This window comes from Telmatherina bonti (assembly GCF_933228915.1).
Source record: "Telmatherina bonti genome assembly, chromosome: 3".
Taxonomy (NCBI): domain Eukaryota; kingdom Metazoa; phylum Chordata; class Actinopteri; order Atheriniformes; family Telmatherinidae; genus Telmatherina; species Telmatherina bonti.
In genome coordinates this window covers 28,010,426-28,027,063 of record NC_136621.1, presented here as the reverse complement: position 1 = coordinate 28,027,063, position 16,638 = coordinate 28,010,426, and the positions used below count along the sequence as shown (strand labels likewise).

The 16,638-nt window shown below is 38.4% G+C and overlaps 1 protein-coding gene across 1 annotated transcript in view; it reads right to left on the bottom strand.

Annotated features, from left to right (window-relative positions):
* The window catches only part of nr3c2 (nuclear receptor subfamily 3, group C, member 2), a gene marked incomplete at its 5' end in the record, with an annotated part of 72,314 nt that extends 56,438 nt beyond the window's left edge, over positions 1-15,876 (bottom strand). Inside the window, one exon of the mRNA XM_079264629.1 lies at positions 14,066-15,876. Coding sequence (XP_079120755.1) covers positions 14,066-15,876 — 1,811 coding nt within the window. The remainder of the gene's footprint in view (positions 1-14,065) is intronic.
* Between the last annotated feature and the right edge of the window lie 762 nt (positions 15,877-16,638).

Below are 16,638 nucleotides of genomic sequence, written 5' to 3'. Positions count from 1 at the left end.
GGGTGAACCAGCCTGATAACTAGAAAGGAAAAAAAGAAGTCAGTAAAAAAGCGCTAGTCACTCACAGCCCGTGGCAAAGACACATGATGTCTTCATTTTTCTTTTGTAACATTTACGAACCTGTCAACAGCATAGTTTGACATCTCCAGCAACATTAGGTTATTAGCAGAAAATGTGGCATTTTGCTGTGTAGTCTAAGTGTCTCCAAAATTGTTGTGGAAACTGTTACAACTTCCTCAAAAGAAGAATTATTAGACTTTCCAGCATCTGAAAGAGATATGTCATTAAAACAAATCCAGCAAAGATCTGACCCAGTAACTAAGACACATATCAATAGATCCATCTACTGTTTGCTTTAACCTCATCAGAAATGGTGGCTTTCAATAAGCCATTCTTATGGAAGGAAAACAAGAAGAAAATTGTTCATTTGTGTTCATGCTCCGAGGTTGGTCAGGCCATGCTCATAAGAAAGATCATTTGATCTCAAGGTTGGTAAAAAAAAAAATGAAATACAATCAAATAAAAAATAGTGGTGGAACTCAATTAAAAAAATCATTCTAAGTAATTACAGGCTTCTTTAATTCATCTTTATTAATCGTATTTAAATCACATAACAATAATTGCCACATGAAATAACATTTTTGAACTTTTAAGGATTTTAAATGTTAAATAAATTAAACACATAGATATACTGTTGTAGACTCAATCTGTATTAAGGTCTGGAAAAATGGATTCAATTGCATTTTAGATAAACAGAAACCCCTTGACAAAACTGTGGAGGGGCCTGTGCCAGCATCCTGCTGCTGACTGAGAAAAAAACAAAAACAATTTCATGTCAATCAGCTTAAGTCTGTGAAAACTCCAGAAAAAAAAGAACTTAACAACTAAATGTTAAGTTCTGTGTTAAATCTACTGATTTTTGTTTTTTTTTAACTATGAACCAAAAGTTACTAATTGACTGCTTTTGATTGGGTGGTTGTGTATAATTTGTTTTGAGTATATCTGAAAGAAACATACATGTTTTATGCAATATGTTTTACACAGCAGTTTCTTAAAGTAAATGGAGAACTCAATTTATCAGCTACACCTTTGCTCTCAGGTTGGATTTGGGTGAAAAAACATAGGAAACCATGTCAATCATGACACCAAACAGGATATAAGTAAACACGTCAGACTGAGCAGCATATAGTTTTCAAGAAAGCTCAATTAGACTTGGCAGTGTTTGAACATTGTTCAAGAAAAGAAGAAAAAATAACTTGATTATGTTTAGTTTTATTAATACTTTGTATCTTTATGTGGTTTTATAGCAAGACAGATGCATCTATTAGAAAAAGAAATCAGACATTGTGCTTCATTGTTTCAAGCCCTATGTGGAAAAAAAACACAGAAGTATGTTTATCCTTTGTCGTCATTTATAGCAATAATCTTGCATGTTCAGTTAGATTGTTCAAATAATTAAATAAGGTTGCTAAATAGAAACTCAGCAACTTATTTTGTTTATAGGCATGCTTCTCAATTTCACCTTAGAGAACAGGTGTTTAAATTAATGAGGAGATACAGATATTTTTTTAAAAAAAATAAATCAACTTGATGAAAGCCCTGTGATGGACTGGCAAACTGTCCAGGGTGTACCCCACTTTTCGCCCGAAGACTGCTGGGATAGGCTCCAGTTTCTCCATGACCCTTCATCGGATTAACTGGTTAGGATGATGAACGAATGAACTTGATGAAATTGAAACTGTTACAACTACTTGTTGAGTTATACTCCTCTGCATCCCCACTGGTCTATCAGTAACTGTGCGCAGGTGTCTGTGTGTATAACTGGTTTCATTGAGATAATTGGCTGTGTGACTACAGGCATAAGTGTCTGGCTACGGTCCTTGAGGGCCACAATCCAGCATGTATCCTGACTCAAAATAATGAATCACTGTGCTGAAATTCATAGGTTGTTAGAATCAGGTGTGTTGAAGCAGGATTACATCAAAAACCTGCAGGACAGCAGCCTTCGAGGACAGACTTTGGACACCCTTGGTATCAGGCATAACTGAGGCATCCAAAGTATCATCCCGTTTACTGCAGCAACTAAACATGGACATGTCTGACATTATCTGTATTTTGATAGTTATAAAAATACAATTTTGAATAAAAGTGCCCTTAGTCTGCCTCTAATACTGGAGCTAATTTGTGAGCTAGCTCACTTTGCACACACACCAAAGCTGGTTATTTTTCCAGTTGTATTATCGGACCATTGAGGTGGGCGTCGTGAAGCGGAGTTGCTGCTTCTGCGTTTTGGCTCTTGCAGGTAAAACGGATTGCTTAGTTAAACAGCTGATCGAGGTGGTGAGAAAGTATGAACATTTTTACATGTGGCATTAAAACACATGGACCCAGCCGCGTGGACAACCTGCCCTGCCGCCGACGAAGTTGCTCATTAAACATTAACGCATTACTCTTTTGATAAAGTAACTCAGTTAGCATTACCTTATGATGCATTTGTCTGTTACTAGCTCAATATAAAAATAACTGATTAGTAACTTTAGCTGCTTATTTCAGAAACTTGCACAACGCTGCTCTTAAGTAATGATAACAGTTCCCATCAAGATTATCTTTTTCAGGAATAAACATTGATATGATTTTCTTGCTGAGGTTTTCCCATTCAGTCTTATTTTTCCAAATGCTTCATTAACTGGTATAATAACTTTAGTTAAAGTTCAAAATTCAGAATAGTGCAGCTTTCGAGATGTATTACTCTCACATTCCTAGCTGTCTGTTACACGCAGTAGCTGTTGTCCTAATGCACAAAAGTTTGTCATGTACGGTACTTTTAGAAGAATTTCCTTGTGAAGACTCCTGTTTCTAATCAGGGTCAGCTGACTAAAAAGTAGTTATTGGTCTTTCTTTCTGTCATTTGCCAGGCTTCTGAGCAGTAACACTACAACACTAAATTATACTGACTTGATAATAAATACAGAAAATTTAGAATCTTTATCATTTTAGTTTCTTCCTTATTTTAACACACACTTTTTATATTGCTTTAAATTTATGGCAAACAATGACCTTCTCTGAAAGCACTTTAACATACTCTGTGAACACTTACACAGATGCTTTGAAGTGTTGTTATGGGTTTCATGCTACAGCGTGCTAGGGATGAATGGAATCTCCAAAAGTGTCAGGCCCATAATGAACTTACTGCAGGGCACATCAGAGTTTTCCTCACACAATACTGACCAAGGACAACCAGTAACAGTAGGTCATGAATAAGTAGGTCACTACTCTCCACAATTTCCTCAGCTTTTGTCCTCCACTGTTTAGAAATAGTATTCTATGCTATAAAGCGGGATAGGTTCCATTTCTGACTATCATTTTATCTATTCAATCTGTCAAACTGGCAACTCTAGCAGGAGTAAGAACACTGGCACCATCACACCTGAACAAGAAGCTTTCTCCTGGATAGCCTGAAATACCACAAGGCTGACATGTCAGGGGTGCTGAAGTGATTCATAGTGAATAATACTGGAATGTAGGATGAACTTAAATAATGTCAGCCACAATTCCAACAGGTAAGATAATCTCATCCAAAACAATATAACTTCACTCCATAGTGGAGCATAAATGGAAAAACGATGAGAAAAAGAATGACTATCCTTTAGGATAATCACTGTTACCAAGTGTAATGCGCATGTGAAGGCAAAATGCTCACCCCCCCAGATCCTGGACACGATGGGCGTGGGGGTTCTTGGTGAAAAACCCCCAAATCGATATCTGGCTCAGGAGAAAATTGGATTGTGGAAGACCACAGATGTCTCTGCCTGCTGCAGAACATCAGAAGGCAAGGGCAGCCAACACTAACTAGGTACATAGTTTGCATAATCACAGGGAAAATTATTTACACTAATACATTCTCATCATTACTGAGTGGATATAATATCAATTGGATTGCAATTCAAGGACAATGTTGATTTTTGTCAAAGTTGACAGCTACAGTTAGTTGCTCAAGTATTTCTAGGTAAATTAAAGTAACAGAAGCATAATACAAATAGATAAGTACATATCATGACTAAAATATGTGATTTTGATGTTTAATATTATTTTAAAGTAATGACAGGATTGTCTAACTCAAGTCTGCTGTTAGCCTTACATACAACGATCTTTTCAGTTCAAATCATCTACCAATGTGGAAAACCCTTTTGCCTACAATTCTACACATATGTGCTTTAACAGGCAATGTGCTCTCATGATACTAAACTCCAACAAGGCGGATATCAGTCTTTGGGGATGCCTGCATTTGTTCAGACAAACAATAAAATCAATGTATAAATGTGCTCCTCCTCTGCTTTGCTGAAGTTCCAGCATTGCATTAAAATGGTGACTCAGCTTCTTTCATTTTCTCACAAGTCCAGCATATGTGCGAGATGTGTAAATGTGTAAATATAAGAGAAAGCTCCTGCTTTACAGTCAAAATCCCAAGAAGCTCCCGTCTCTCTTCTCTTTCAGAACAGAGTCAAACAAGCAGCTGTAGCCAACTCAGAGCAGGGCAGGCCAAACAAAAAGATGACACTGAACAGGCAAATGCTTGTCTATACCAGGTTCAGCGCTGTTAACACCACAGAGAGAACAGTTGGATCTGAGCAGTTTCCACAGCTGTGGGCACTTTTAATACCTTATCAACGGCGTCTTTTCAACTTTTAGCTCCAGAATTTGTTTTCACTCTGATCGGGCTGGTCTTTTGTTTGCCACCGAGCAGTCATTAGAATTAAACAACAGTGAACACCAGCCCTGTCAATTTGTTGGTATATTCAAATCCTGTTTCTAAGACACTTTAATTCAAATCTGGAACAAGCTGATCAACAAATAAATCAACAAGATTACAAATCTGACATTCTGTGCCAGCTTTTGGAACTCCACAGATTTCAATGCTCTCTGCCAAAGACAGATTGAAAAAAAAAATGTAATTACAGTTCCATAACCAGCATTTGTCTGTCTCAGAAATACAAAGCTTCCAAAAACAGTGGAGGTAAGTGGAAAATCATGGTTACTCTAATCCAGAACAGATGTTTACAATACCTGTAAAGGAAGCGTCACCATCACCACCACAGCAAAGTTTCATTTACCTCAACTGTCTTGGGATAGCTGTGAAGTATGCACTGTCACATCAACATAGTGGTCCTAGATCTATAAGCTTCATCTTCAAGTTGTCACCTGTTTTTTGTTTGTCTGTCATTTCTGTTCAAGTGCTTTCAAATGATCCCTGCGATGGACTGGCGACCTGTCCAAGGTGAACCCCACCGCTCACACAATGATTGCTGGAACAGGCTCCAGTTTCCCTACAACCTTTAATTGGACTAAGCGGTTAAGACAATGAATGAACGAACGAATGAATGAATGCTTCCAAATTAAGGCTGCAACGATTTGTCGACAAAGTCGACAACGTCGACTATGAAAATTCATCGACGCAAAATTTCATTGTCGATGGTGGGCGTGACAGAAATAATCATGACTAATCGACTAATCGAAAAAATTATTTACAGATTAGTCGATGATTAAAATAATTGTTAGTTGCAGCCCTATTCCAAATACACAAAAAGTATTTTTCTTTATCTTTGAAGGGGAAAAAAAAGCAACACACACATAAAAGGTGGTGTTAACAAATGCTGGGCAAGACTTTGACCAGACAGGCTTTCACGTCACGTCAGCCGACATGTTAGCAGGTTAGCTTTTTATATTGTATTTTCTGCATTGCTTTTCATTTAAGTTTTTAGACTTTCAGATGTATCAAATGACTTCTTTCCTTCGAAAAGATCATTATTTGCATTCAAATACATCCCTTTCAATATCACCAAGTTATACAGCTGAATTTTCCATTGTTCTGAGGTTGAAAATGTTAAAATGGATAAATAAAACCCATTAAGAGTCCTGAGAAGAATCTAGATTTAAGAAAAATACATCAAAGTGCTTAGGTTACTGCTTCCATTTTTTTACCTTTCTGAATGCAAGTTCTCCTTTGCAGATTCCTTACTTAATGCAAACCCATACATGTTAACTGCTGACACCAACATGGGGCACTCATATGACCTGGGTATAGGTATGAACCACGTGTTTCTGTCTGCATTGAGGGCGTATCTCATCTCTTGCCCCATGGTAATTGGAGTGGACTCTAGTTCTCTGCAACCCTGAATAAAATAAAGTGGATACTAACAATGGATGGATGAAACTTTAACTATCTGCGTGAGTAGAAGTGACCTCAGGAAAGGAAGGGATTTCTTTTAGCGCATATGTAATTTGAACGTTGACCTTTTATATCCTTTCGATTACATTGTTTCATGCTTCTGCTAAACAACTCGAATTTAGATCTTATTGCACTAACCTGACAAACATGCTTACCCTTTTGTGCAGAGTAAGACAAGAAAACACTCTCTGTTGCAACAGGTCCAGTTATAATAAATTATCTCTTCCCGAGCCATTTTCTGGTCCTAAGAAGCTTCCTTTTACTATTTGGGTCAATATTTCATTGGGTGCTGCAGGGCTACATGTATGATTTGTGTCCCTGGGAGAGCTGAATCTCAAATAACAAGGATTCTGCAGGACAATGCTTTAAGGATTCAAGTAAACGCTTGACAAAGTACATGCACAAATCAAGTAGCAGGTTTTCATCCAGCAAAGCAATAACCCTATATGGTTCACGATGAAAACGTGTGTGAGCATTACAGCGTGTTTCTGCAACCTGAACAATCATTTTCTTTAGATCAGTGTGCACAATGTGTCTTCAGCATTATCTTAGTTAAACTAGTAATGCATAGTTTGGTCTTCCACTTATTATTCAATCAAAACTTTTAAACATACCCAATTTAGATATGCTTCATACTTGCAGTGATTTACTAATTAAAAGGATCATTTGAAAATTAATATCAAGGCAGGAGAACAAATGGATGCAAAATAAATTGAAAAAAAAATTATATATACATGAAGGTCATTGCATCAAAACACTTAAAAGCCTTAAAGGGACCAGAGAAGAGACTGAATATGACATTAGCAGATAACAAATCTTTAAGCCATATAAGTACAAAAATCTAGTACTCCATGAGTACTACTGTGATCAGGGAGGTGATCCAATGACATATAATGGTTTGATAATTTCGTCATAAAAGCAGTTTCAAATCATGGGATTTGTTGATTTTTCTTTTTGTGGAGGTTGGTGGTGTGTGAAACTGTTATATAAAAGGCCCCAGAGTCCTCTTACCACCCCCCAACCCCCCCCCCAACCAAAAACACAAACAAAAACACACACAATTCACTTGATTTGAGCCAACTATGCATGACCTACTTTGGGTATCTTTCAAGCTGAACAATTAGCATTTTTTTGGAAGTGTCATCCTTTATGTCATCCTCTCCATTGAGAAACTGGCAAGACCAATACCAGTCTTGGTCGTAAGCACTTTGGCATGAGCATTCGGGCAAGCTCCTATAAAACATGAATGATAAAGGCATGCCTTGTTTGCTCAGTCAAGTGTATCAGGATACAAGAGGAAGCCAATAATATGTTGAGAGTGAGCAGAGATGGCTTCTCTTCTCCACTTGAAATATAACATTATCATTTTTATTGCTCTAAATAAAAAGCTTAACAAATAAATTACAATAACCCTTACCATTCTTTTTTTTCTTTTTACAACTGCAGTAAGTCTTTCTGTTCAGCTGCAGTGTCCTTGTAGTCACTGCAAGTATCATGGCTTGGTAAATCTTTAAATAAAAAAAAATCTTGAGGGAAGTCTTCAGACTCCTTGCATTATAGGTAAACAGAGTACTTTGTGCACAAAAGGCTGCTACTCAGCTACAGCAGTTCACACAGCAGCAAGCTTTAAAAATCAAGGCATTCATCACAACACAGAAGCATGCACTATGCTTTGTTGCAGTCCTGGTATTCAGTTTCCGCCTCCTTTATGCAGTTTGTTAATAACCTCAACAACAGAAGGGTATGTCAGCGGTAGGTAACAGAGAGTAGATCTCCAGCTACAGGCCCAGCCCTAGCAGAAACCTGGCCCTCTGTCACCAGACTGTGTTTCAGGAAGAAGTTCAAACAAGGACAAGACTAGCATTCAAATCCCAGGATCCTTGGCCGGTAAGTAGCACACTTTTATTGGAGTGTTAAGTCCGGTCTAGAATGTGTGCTGTTTGTCTTGTTGGCTGCAGCGTTGTGTGTATTCGTGTGTGTGTGTGTGTGTGTTTACAGCTCAATGTGGGGGAGGCTAAGGGGAGACTTTTAACATGGCTTTCTTTTATGTGCAACAAAAGCATCCAATCATCGTGCTATACAGTATCATCTTTGTTCTTTAAAAAAAAGAAAAAAAATCACTGCTCCTTCATTCAAATAGCCCAAGGTAAGAAACAGCCATTCATAAAGCTGGAAAAGAAACTTGACGTTCACTATACCCACATGGCTTAATCTATAAAGGCAGACGTATGTTTGCTCACATCTATGTCACAACTGTGAATAGATGGTATGTGAATTGGGAATTCCGGCGGCTTGCAAAAAACTAACAGAGGTGAGCATCATAAGAAATTATTCTCATTTAGACTAAATAAATAATTCATAAGGAGTACAAACAAGCACAACATAGACATGTTATCACTTCATAAGGCTGTCATGATGGATCTATTTGATTGATTTTTTTTTTTCTTTTTTTTTTTTCAAAAGTCATTTTATCCAATCGACAAAAACCAACATGAGGGCATTCCAAAAAGCTTTTTCTTTCGCTATATTCTGGTCTCTGCCAATTCTCGAGAGAAATATCTGACTCTTCAGTTGCTGAACTAACATCTGCCCGCTACTGCTGTAAATTCAGTTCATGTGACTGCAGACTGGAAGACCATTCAAGGGACAGTTACTGACTAGTAGGAGCCACATCATGGCAATGTTAAATGGTTGCTCTGGCACCTAAAAAAGCACCAAAGAATAATACCAAGGTAGGTTGGTGATGGTATACTAATGGTTCTCTGCTCTTCAAATCAAATCAAACTTTATTTATTAAGCACTTTCCGTAGAAACGGCACCACAAAGTGTGTTACATAACACAATTTCTGCATGTTAAAATAAAGCAAGCCTTCACACAATGAAGTATATAACATAGTAACTACACAATCCCTTTCACACACTGGGATAATAAGCATTGTAAGTTGATGTCTATTTGTTGCTTAGCAGATCCAGTGAAAAAGTAAACTACATCCCAACATGAGTCTCTCAATCCATTAGGCGGTCATTATTAATCGCATGGTAGTATTAAGCTACTTCTCTGAAGGGGCATTATGAGATCTATAATGAGCTCAAGATTAACCGCATCAATGGAAATACTTGCCTGTGTACATCTATACCACATCATCATATGTCCTCTTCCGCAGGCTGATGCACAAACATGTTTGTCTAAACAGAAAAGTTGACAGAAGCACTATTTCTCTTTCCTGACAGGTTTTCATCTTCCTTAATTGCAAAATTAGAGACACCTTTTAAAATCTTAAATGTTTCAGACCATAAAATCATAATGCTTGGACCAACTCTATTCATCCTTTGAATACTGCCTCTTAGCTCTGCTTTACACAGCTTCCAAGCCACCCACACCAACCCACTGTGGGGTGCCGCGAGGACCGAATAGAACTACACCTTTCTGAGCCTTTTTGTTTTGTTTTGTTATTTTTGTCATTCATATGTTTTGGGTAAATATTAAATACAAACTAATCAGAAAATTATTATTATCATTATTATTATTATTATTATTATTATTATTATTATTATCTTTGAAACATACAGAAATAGAAGATCTAGTGTGGTGAAGGTCATCAGTGCACTGTAGGACTTGGAAAGTGACTAAAAAGGCCTCTACTCTCAATAAATCAGGACTGGTTTTGCCTTCTGTGGTTTTGCCTTCTTGCTTTGTTTTTTGTTGTTGTTTTTATTATTGTATGCTGTTAACTGTCAGTAACCTGTCGTATATAAGATTTCAGCCATAACAACTCAGCCATAACATTATAACCAGGCGCCTAATAACAAGTAGACCCAAATCACAAAGCTAAAAAGACTTTGGACCTGTATAGAACAAAATATCTTGGAGTGTATGACACCTTGACTTAAGCAGCAGACCCTGATGGGTGATGAGGTCTTTGAGGATTGGGTTTGCCATTACATCCCATCAGATTGGGATCTTGGGAGTATGGAGGCCAGGACACACACACACACACACACACACACACACACACACACACACACACACATATATATACATATATATATATATATATATATATATATATATATATATATATATATATATGTGTGTATAAATCCACTCAGAAGATATTTAAAGCAGCCTAACCCTGAATGAATTTTACTAATGTACACAGTGAAACACAAATGCTGAAAAAATAAAAACCATTGACTAAAGTTTATCCACATAGTGCTTAAGATGGAATCTAGCACAATTAAATTATCATATTCTCCACTTAATTACTACTATATAATTAAATATTCACTGGCACTCATGAGAATGCACATAATTAAAGTACTTGCATGCAACACAAGACAACATCTTTGCTGCAATGTTATGTTGACTGGGAAGACAGATGAGACCTGTAGCCATTCCCCAACACCTTCACTTGTAACATCCTATTCGCAACCCAAAGAAACAGCTGTCCGCTTTATAGTCAAGAACCCATAATGCACTGGGAGCCCCTGTGCATGCCTGGTGTTGGGATTTAATTGGATATTAGTATCCAGCAGTGTCTGAATTAATCAAATCATTTCCATCCATTAATTTAGTGGAGGAACATACAATTAAAACCTTATTAGTGTTCTCTCAGGAGTATGCCTTTTCATCCCTCTGCAGAACATTGAGAGTTGGCCAGAGTCCAGTGTGAAGCGTTTTCCCTGTTTGAATCTGCTGCTTCTTTGTAAGGTAGAGGCACAGAAACTGCCTGCAAAGCTTAGAGCAAGGAAATCGCCATCATAGAGTGCTTCTTTTTCCATGGCCGCAGTACAGGCTGAAACTTTTTAATGAGAACATATGAAATGCTAAATAGTCTATCGCAAATTGTTGGCTTCTGATTTGAAAGTTACTATTGGCGGGATTTAAAAATTAGAAGGTCAAAGGGCAAAAAAGTTTTAGAGGAATTCTGTGTGGAACATTACTGTGAAACTAACAAAAAAAAAATGCCCTAGATAGGTTGGAAAGAGATTTGGAGATTTGGCGGTGAGCAAATATAATCCAGATTTCTGAACCTGATGTGGGCCATTTTGTGATAATTTCCACTGTGATATCGCTTACACCACACACCGTAATATATTTTTTTAATAGTATTCCTCCAAAAAGTAAATTGTCAAATGTTTTATTGAATAGACTAAATTAAAAGATCATATCATTCAAACTTCTACTAACATGAAATGCTCCACTCTGACTACATAGTTTATTTTAGCATTAAGCTTAAAAAAAACAAAACACTCAGATAAATATAACAGTTTCAGGACTCCTGTTTTCCCTCTTCCTCCTCTCTTTTGAGCATAAGTCAAAACATTTTGTACAAAGTAATCCAGGCAACTCAGATGAGCAGCCACTTTTAATTAAAGCCATTTACAGTGAAAACTAAAGGAAGAAAAAAGGAGTCAGGGGATTCAACACTTTGTCGTCCAAGGCTTCAGTGGATCAAAGACTTTTCCTTGTGCTTTTTAATGATTATGTAACGCTTTTGCCAATGAGATACAAGGACTGGGCAACATGCAGTCTATCCAAAGCTGGACAGCACCACAGATTTCCTGCAGGGCACTTTCAAATTCTAGGCAGGCTACCTAAGTTTAGCTGTCAATGCTACTGATGTGACAGGGCACTGAAAAAAGTCAGCGTCTGCTGACTAAAAAAAATAAAATGAAATAATAAAACACTGTGCCTGCGTTCTACCTGACACATATCTAAATCTATATATAGTAAATGTATGTATGTACCACATATGCATTGTATGAATGCACGTATATTTTTTTGTTTGTGTTTGTCTGCTTCCCTGTCTAGCTGGCTGACTGCCATGTGGCCCACCTCATTCCTGTCATCCTGTCTGACATTAGGGCTAAGCTGGATCTCATTAGGACCAAGGTGGCAGTGATCCCGTCAACATCGCTTTGGCTCCTGCCATATGGGTCGCCTCCAAGGTAACAGGCTGTATCAGTCTCCACAGAGCTGCAAGCCTTGTTATAGCACATGCACAAACACACAGACGGAGTATCTACTCTCTAGACAAGTGTGCACTGTACATGTAAAGCTGAATAAACACGTCAAACTGAGAGGATAGAAAAATCATGCAAAGAAGAAATGCAGTATAAATAAACAGACAAAGATACCTTGGAGAAGGCAAAGAGTACTGTAAGCCTACGAGATATTTTCAGGGTAGGGAGTATAATAATTAAACATGGACAATGAATCTGAGTTGGACTGTTTATGGGCTATAAATAAGAGAAAACTGAGAACTTATTTTGCTATCCGCTAAGTATAACCGGATTATACTTCAATTAAATATCTAATTCAAACCAAACCAGATCATTAATGCTTATGTGAAATAGTGGCAGTGATGATAGACGCATGAAAAACTCGTAACAAGGTTTTCCCAATTAAACAAATGCCCAATACGAAGCAGTGGCAGCTATGTCTCACAACACATCTATAAGCTACAGTAAGTCAGTTTGTTGGTGATCAACCCAAATGTATGTGTAGAGAGCAAACATGCTAAGACACTGATTTTCTGCCAGTCCTTTTCTATAAATTTGTCCCCAACAAGATGGCAGCTGAGCAGAAGAAAATTAAAACTCCACTACTGAACATGCTGGGGAATCAGCAAAGTCTGAAGGAAAACTTGGGATCTAATAAATCTCTGTTTTATGATTCTGTGCAGCATCACAGCCTCAAACTGAGTTTAGCCTTGTCATGGTCAAATATCAGTCAAACAGAGCAGAGCAGAGCTGCTCCAACCACATCTCAGCAGATGTTCCAACACACACAGCCGTACAGTAGTCCTCTTGCGCCATGTGACTGATTTTTATCAAAACCTGTGGATGTAAGCTGGAAGTAAATCATAATTATGTTTAGCGCTTCTTCGCTGTGGATCATAAAACTATTTTTTATGACATCCCATCAATCCAACAGGTGATAATAACGGCAACAGTATTTTTATATGTACGTCAATACATGTTTATTATTATTCTAAAAATGTTATATAAGATGCAAACTCCTGACACACACACTTGTCTATTTATTGCAACTAAACCAAGACAAGTTTTACAGATAGTTTCATATACTCCTGTATTTTCAATGAGTAGACTTGTTTTGAGATCTAGATTATGGCTTTAAGATGAACTGCTACTCTCAGGAATTAACTTCCTTCAAATACAACCTGAAGACCAGATAACAACTGAAGCAAAATAACAGTCAGAGCGTTGCTTTACCAGACTGTCTAATTTCACTCATTCTTTTTCTTTTGGCTTGTTTGTTTTGTTTCATCCCCAGTCTCACAAAATCAGCTTTTTATTTCACTAGTTTGGCAACCAAACCTGTGATTAATTATTCATAATTTATGATGCTTCCAGTGGCCTGGAGCCTATAAAAACAGATATTTGCATTACACAAGGTCTGAACTGGATCTCTCGATAACAGACCAATAAATTTAGTTGTTGTTCTGATGCACAGACATGATAAGATGTAAACTTTGTCTTTGCGTCAGTGTAAAACACAGGGTGGTATCAACAGAGACCGTTTTGTGACCCTCTTCTTTAATTCAAGGTTCCTCAATAAGCATCCCGCTGCCTTTCCAAGCCCCAATGCCAATCTAAAGGCAAACGCAGATGTGGCTGTGCATCATATGACTCGCTGCAACAAAGTGGCTCTCAATCTATGTTTTTCTCAAAAGACATGCTCTTTGACAGGTACAGGGAAGAGAGAAAAAGAGATCAAGAAAAAAAACTGCAGCTCTCTCAAGCTAAAAGTTAAAGTTACAAGTTGAAGAGACACACAGAGAGACCACTTAGAGACATGTTCATTCCTCTTACCTCGACATGCTGTCAGCGATGCAGTTCTGGCCTGGGTATCCTTCACCTCTGGCTGACAATGACCCCTGTGACATGCCTGGCCGAGATTTCCATGACTCCATTAATGCCGTTACAGGTGAAATTAGATTCAACAATGGGTTGGACTGGTCTCTCACATCATGCCGCGTAAATGACATTGTTCCTTGCGCTCCAATCTGGTAATGGAATGAGTGTCCACCGGAATTAACTCCAACAATGGCGGATGTAGACATGCTGTTATTCTCTTGGTAATAGCTGCCATCAGTAGACTCTTGCTTAACCCCTTTAGACAGGACATTGTTGGAGAACATGTCAGGCTCATAGTTGCCATTCACAGAGGATACAGGGGGTCCTAAGATCCCAGAAAGACTGTATTCATCTGTGTTATTCCTCAGGGACAAATATGTGGTCTCAGATGCAGGGAAGAGACCGAGAGATGGTGACTGCTCACCATATGGTTGTTGGTTCATACAACCTTCAATTTTGTTTGGTTCAGTCTTAATCTGTGAGATGAAAGGTGTGCTACTCACGTTACATTTTGAGCTGCCTAAACACATGCTCCTGAACGAGTCAGTCCCAGGCTCGTTTTTTATATACTTAACCATGCCCATCTGGTCTAAACCTACGCTGAACATCTCCCCATCTACCATCTCTACTTTGGGAAACTCAAAGTTCTTGAAGTCTGTGTCTCTTGGCAGGCCTGTAGCTTCTGGGCTGTTGGTGTCATTCTGAACCAACCCCAGTCCACCAGCAGGACTAGACACAGGAAACCCAGCAGAGGAAGGGTTCTGTGGGCTGCTGACAGCCATAGTGCCCCCAGTGGCCGGACTGGAGATGGAGGGTACTACTGCGTTACTATTGTTGATGCCGCCAGCACAGCTGCCACCTGTGGGGCTTGACACAGATGACCTAATGTTGCACGTCGTACTGCAGGATGGAGGAGATCTCACACTACTCATGCTCTGTGGACTGGACATGGGGGACCTCATGACATTGAGCGGGCTGGTGAGGGGTGGTGAACCAACTGTGCTGGACTCTACAGGGCTACATGTGACTGAATTCCTGCGCTTGATGTTGGCTAGAGTTGCAGCACATGAAGTCTGGCTCACAGGACTACTGACAGATGAGCATAATGGTCCAAAGCACGCAGGAGGACTGGTTGTAGACGTTACCATATTGTTACTGCCGCCAGGGCTGGAAATGGAACTGGACGTCTTAGGACTGCAGGACAAAGAGGAAGCCAGCATAGAGGCTGAGCTAACTGGAGTCCCAGTGGTGCATTCTCGGGGATTGGCGTTCTGCTGCTGGAAACCAAAAGTCTTCAACTTTGGGCTCTTTGTGGAGCCACACTGGTTCTCCTCCAGAGGTCGTCCACATGCTGGATACAGCCTCCCAGGGCTTGTGCTGCTTCCATGCTGGCTAAAAGCAAAGTCAGCCTCCCTGGCAGCATTCATATACAGGCCCATAGACTCAGCCACAGTCTTGGAAAGCTCCTTGGAGTCCATTTCCTGCTTATGACCATGGAGGGAATTGTTGAAGGGCGGGAGAACAAATGGCTGGTTCTGGCTGAGACGAAGCACTGGCTGCTCCTGCTTCTTAGTGTTGTCGTCTTTGCAGTCAGCTGTCGGGCTTCCAGCAGGGCAGCTGACATTAACTATGTCCATCAGGATATCACTACTAGTCAGATTTGAATCTTCTGTGCTGCCACAGTACTCCATAGTGTTGGGGACCTGAGACCATTTGTTCTCCGTGTCATCTCCATCAAAGAAACTTTGATATCTTTTGGTCTCCATTGCTGTGTCATTGATTCACCTGGTAAATATGAAAAATAATAAATCATGTTAAGGATGCCTGACCTTAAGAAGAGACCAAATCATGCTATTTCTATTGAAATGTGGTAATGGAGAATGAAGTTTAACTATTGCTAAAATAAAGAGAAGTAAAGAGTGTAAAATATATGACATACTATTCAGTGTAATATAAAAGAATAAATTTAAATTTGTTGATTTCAATTGATATTTCAAGAACATTTAGAGACAGGTTGTTTAATAATATATATTATATTATATATTATAATAAAACACAAGAAAAAAAAGAAGCATTACACTGTACAAATATGTTTTATATACATATATATATATATATATATATATATATATATATATATATATATATATATATATATATATATATATATGTGTATATATATATATATATATATATATATATATGTATATATATATATATATATATATATATATATATATATATATATATATATATATATATATATATATATATATATATATATACATATATATATATTTCAATGTTGTATTTCGTCTCTCTCACATGGGACTCCTTATCGCAGCACTACTGAAGACGTAGTTTGGTAACTTGAAGAAAACTGCTTTGCAAGGGTTAATTTATATACGTGACGTCGCCTTGGCTCCCCCCCCCCCCCCCCCCCCCCCCCCCCCGTTTTATTCCCACCTCTACTGCGCCTTTATTGGACAGTTCGGCCAGAACTCCATCAGCTTCAACAGGCCATTCAG